Source organism: Chiloscyllium plagiosum, chromosome 36 (assembly GCF_004010195.1).
Source record: "Chiloscyllium plagiosum isolate BGI_BamShark_2017 chromosome 36, ASM401019v2, whole genome shotgun sequence".
NCBI classification, from domain to species: Eukaryota; Metazoa; Chordata; class Chondrichthyes; order Orectolobiformes; family Hemiscylliidae; genus Chiloscyllium; species Chiloscyllium plagiosum.
In genome coordinates this window covers 14,486,027-14,489,093 of record NC_057745.1, presented here as the reverse complement: position 1 = coordinate 14,489,093, position 3,067 = coordinate 14,486,027, and the positions used below count along the sequence as shown (strand labels likewise).

The 3,067-nt window shown below is 47.4% G+C and overlaps 1 protein-coding gene across 2 annotated transcripts in view; it reads right to left on the bottom strand.

The window, feature by feature from the left end:
* lysmd2 (LysM, putative peptidoglycan-binding, domain containing 2) overlaps positions 1 to 728 on the bottom strand; it is a 69,628-nt gene extending 68,900 nt beyond the window's left edge. Inside the window, exon 1 of one of the 2 annotated variants that reach the window (XM_043677371.1) lies at positions 135 to 728. In XM_043677371.1, the coding sequence (XP_043533306.1) occupies positions 135 to 332 (198 nt within the window). In that variant the 5' untranslated portion in view covers positions 333 to 728. The remainder of the gene's footprint in view (positions 1 to 134) is intronic. The other variant, XM_043677370.1, reaches the window with a different exon arrangement.
* Between the last annotated feature and the right edge of the window lie 2,339 nt (positions 729 to 3,067).

Here is a 3,067-nt window from a genome sequence, read left to right as displayed (position 1 = left end):
AAAAGTGAGATGATGGAGGGGGGGGAAGAGTGAGAATGATGGTGGTGGGGAGAAATGAGCTGGGGGGGGGGGGGGGGTCGGCCTGGCGCTCGGTCTGATCGCTCCCAGCCCCGGGCCCGGGCCCCCGGACTCACCGTGACTCCATAGCGCAGGGCGAGGCCTCGGAGGGTGTCGCTCGGGCTGACCGGGTGCTGGATGTATTTCTCGGCCAGCGGGGCCGCCACACTCGCCGTGCTGCCGTACGAGCGCGTCTTGGTCCGGGCCAGACTCTGGGACAGCTCGGCCTCCGACTCATCCCCTCCACCGGCCCCGGGAGGCAGCGGCTCGGACATCCTCCCCTACCCCGGAGTGAGGGAGGGGGGAAGCGGGGTGTGGTTTAAAGGCGAGGCCGGGGCCCGAGATGCTGCTCCTTTGATGGAGAAGGCGGCAGCTGAATGACGACAGGAGCCTCACCCTCCGAGAATCTGCAGCAAAAAACCGCCGCCAACTCCCTGATAAAAAGGCCACTTCACGCAGCGCCGAACCTTCCGTGTTTGTGGCTCACCGAGTAACGCGTTCGTCTCGGAGAACGTAGGGTCTCGGGTTCAAAACCCTCCCATGGTCCTATGTAATCTGATTACTCAGTGGCCTGGAGAGGAGTGCTGCACTGTCAGAGGTCTCCAAATATAAGCGAAGTTAAACTTCCATTCTCCAGTGAATGCAAAAATCCCAGGTCACTGTAATCCCAAACGTTTTCCCACTGTGACTCCCTTTTGAGGCATGAGGCCAGACCCTCTTGATCAAAGTAAAAGTAGTGTATTGAGATGGTTGGAAAATTATTTAACAGTCGGGAACCTGGTGTGCTTTTCCAGCACCACTCTAATCTTGACTGATCTCCAGTCCTCACTTTCACCTAGGTTGGGATATCTGGTCGGCATAGACAAGTTGGACCGAAGGGACTGATTCTGTGCTGTACGTCTCTATGATAGTATTCCTACTCGGTTCAGGCAGCATCCGAGGAGCAGGAAAATCGACATTTCGGGCAAAAGCCCTTTATTCCTAGATTGGCTCTCTAGGTCAGTGGTGAGGTTTTTCTCTGTGCAAACTCCTTCTCTGGACATTGACCTCTCAGAGAGTTCTGACTAACAGTCTACAGCTGTTGGACTGCTGTCAGTTCTCCTCCCAACTGTTCAATTTAGGGGTTTTATTAAATGGATTAGAAGATAAAGAGAGAGAAAGGGAAAGAGAGAGAGAGAAGAAAGAGAAGGGAGAGAGAAAAAGAGGGAAGGAGAGGAAAAAAAGAAAGAAAGTTATTGGCTGAGCAGAAAGGGAGAAAGAAAGAGAGAGAAAGTTCTTTGTGGAGCAAAAAGACAGAGAATTGAGAAGTTACGACTTAGCAAAATCAAGTGAACAGGATGGAGATTAAAAGAGAAGGTAGTGATATATATAAGTATGTCAAAACTCAGCCACGTTTTGATGGGAAAGATTTTGAAGCCTTCTTCATTTCATTTGAAAAATTGGCTAGGTAGATGGAGTGGTCCGAGGATTTATAAGTAATGCTAGTTCAGACTAAACTGGTAGGCAGAGCTCGTGAGGATTCTGCTGCATTTTCAGATGAGGGGTCAAGAGATAATGAAGAGGTTAAACAGGCTATTTTAAGTGCTTATAGACAGAAGTTCAGAAACACAAAGAAGGAACCAGGTAAGACTTATGTTGAGCTCGAAAGAGTTAAACATAGTAATTTTGATCGATGGGTGCATGCTTTGAAAATAGACAGGACATTTGAGGCTCTAAGAGAGATTGTTCTGCTGGAGGAGTTTAAAAACTCACTTCCAGAGATGGTAAGAATTCACGTGGAGGAACAGAAAGTTCAGGAAGTGAGAAGGGCAGCAATTAGCAGATGAGTACATGTTGGTGCATAAGACAAGCTTCCGGCCAGAATTTCGTCCTGTGAGGCATAGATGTTGGGAGAAGGGGAGATCCTACACTGCAAAACCAAGAATAGAGAGCACGGTGAGATTTTATCACAGGATAAAAAAAGAAGCGCAAAAGCATGGAAAGGAGCTGAAAGATCTCAAATGTTTCCACTGTGGTAAAGTGGGACACAGAAAGTCACAGTGCTGGTCATTAAAGAAAGGTGCTGTGGGAAAAGATATGGTAAAGGAAGCTAAGCCAGTGGCATTAGTGAAGGTTGTAAAGGAGACCCAAGAAGAGCTGAGGAGCTGCAGGAGAGTGCACAGCCTAGGCAGGGGCTGGGTATGGAGTTAGTGCCTGATCTCTACAAAGAACTTTCCTCTGTGGGTAAAGTTTACTCAGAAAAAAAGGGGGAGAAGGACAAAAAGTTATAACTTTGAGAGATACAGGGTCTAACCAGTCACTGATAGTAAGGGATGAGTGAATATGCACTATTTCTGATTTGTTACCCGAGAGTGTGGCAATTTGTGGGATAGATGGACAGAAATTTAGTGTTCCCCTATGTAAGATCAGGTTAGAGTGCCAACTTAAGACTGGGGAAGTTACAGTGGGAGTGGTTGACAGAGTGTCAGATCCAAGGTGGGAGTAACACCCCTTGATGTGAAGAAGCCCAAGAAAGACCAAGAAAGTGAGGAGTTAAACCAGAAATACCCTGGTATTTTCCCAGACTGTGTTGTAACCAAATCCCACTATCATAAGTTGCAGCATGAAGCGAAAAGCAAAGAGAAAGATGAAGGGGTTGAGGTTCAGTTAGCGGACACTCTGTTTGACGTAATGGTGCAGGAAAAACCTGAACAGGCAGACAGTGTTTAGTCCTGAAAGGCTAAGAGACTTGCAACAGCAAAACAAGATGATAAAAGATATATACGTGGATGCGTACTCTGAAATGGAGGCAGAGAATATTCTGGAGGGTTATTATATGAAAGAAATAAGGCAGAAATGGAGACCATGACAGGTTAATGCAGAGGAGAAATGGGCCAAAGTGCAACAGATTGTGTTGCCGGTAGCATACAGACAGGAGGTATTATGGGTAGCACATGAACTACCTGTAGGAGGTCACCTAGGGGTACGAAAGACTCAGGCTAAGGTACAAAAACATTTTTATTGGACTGGA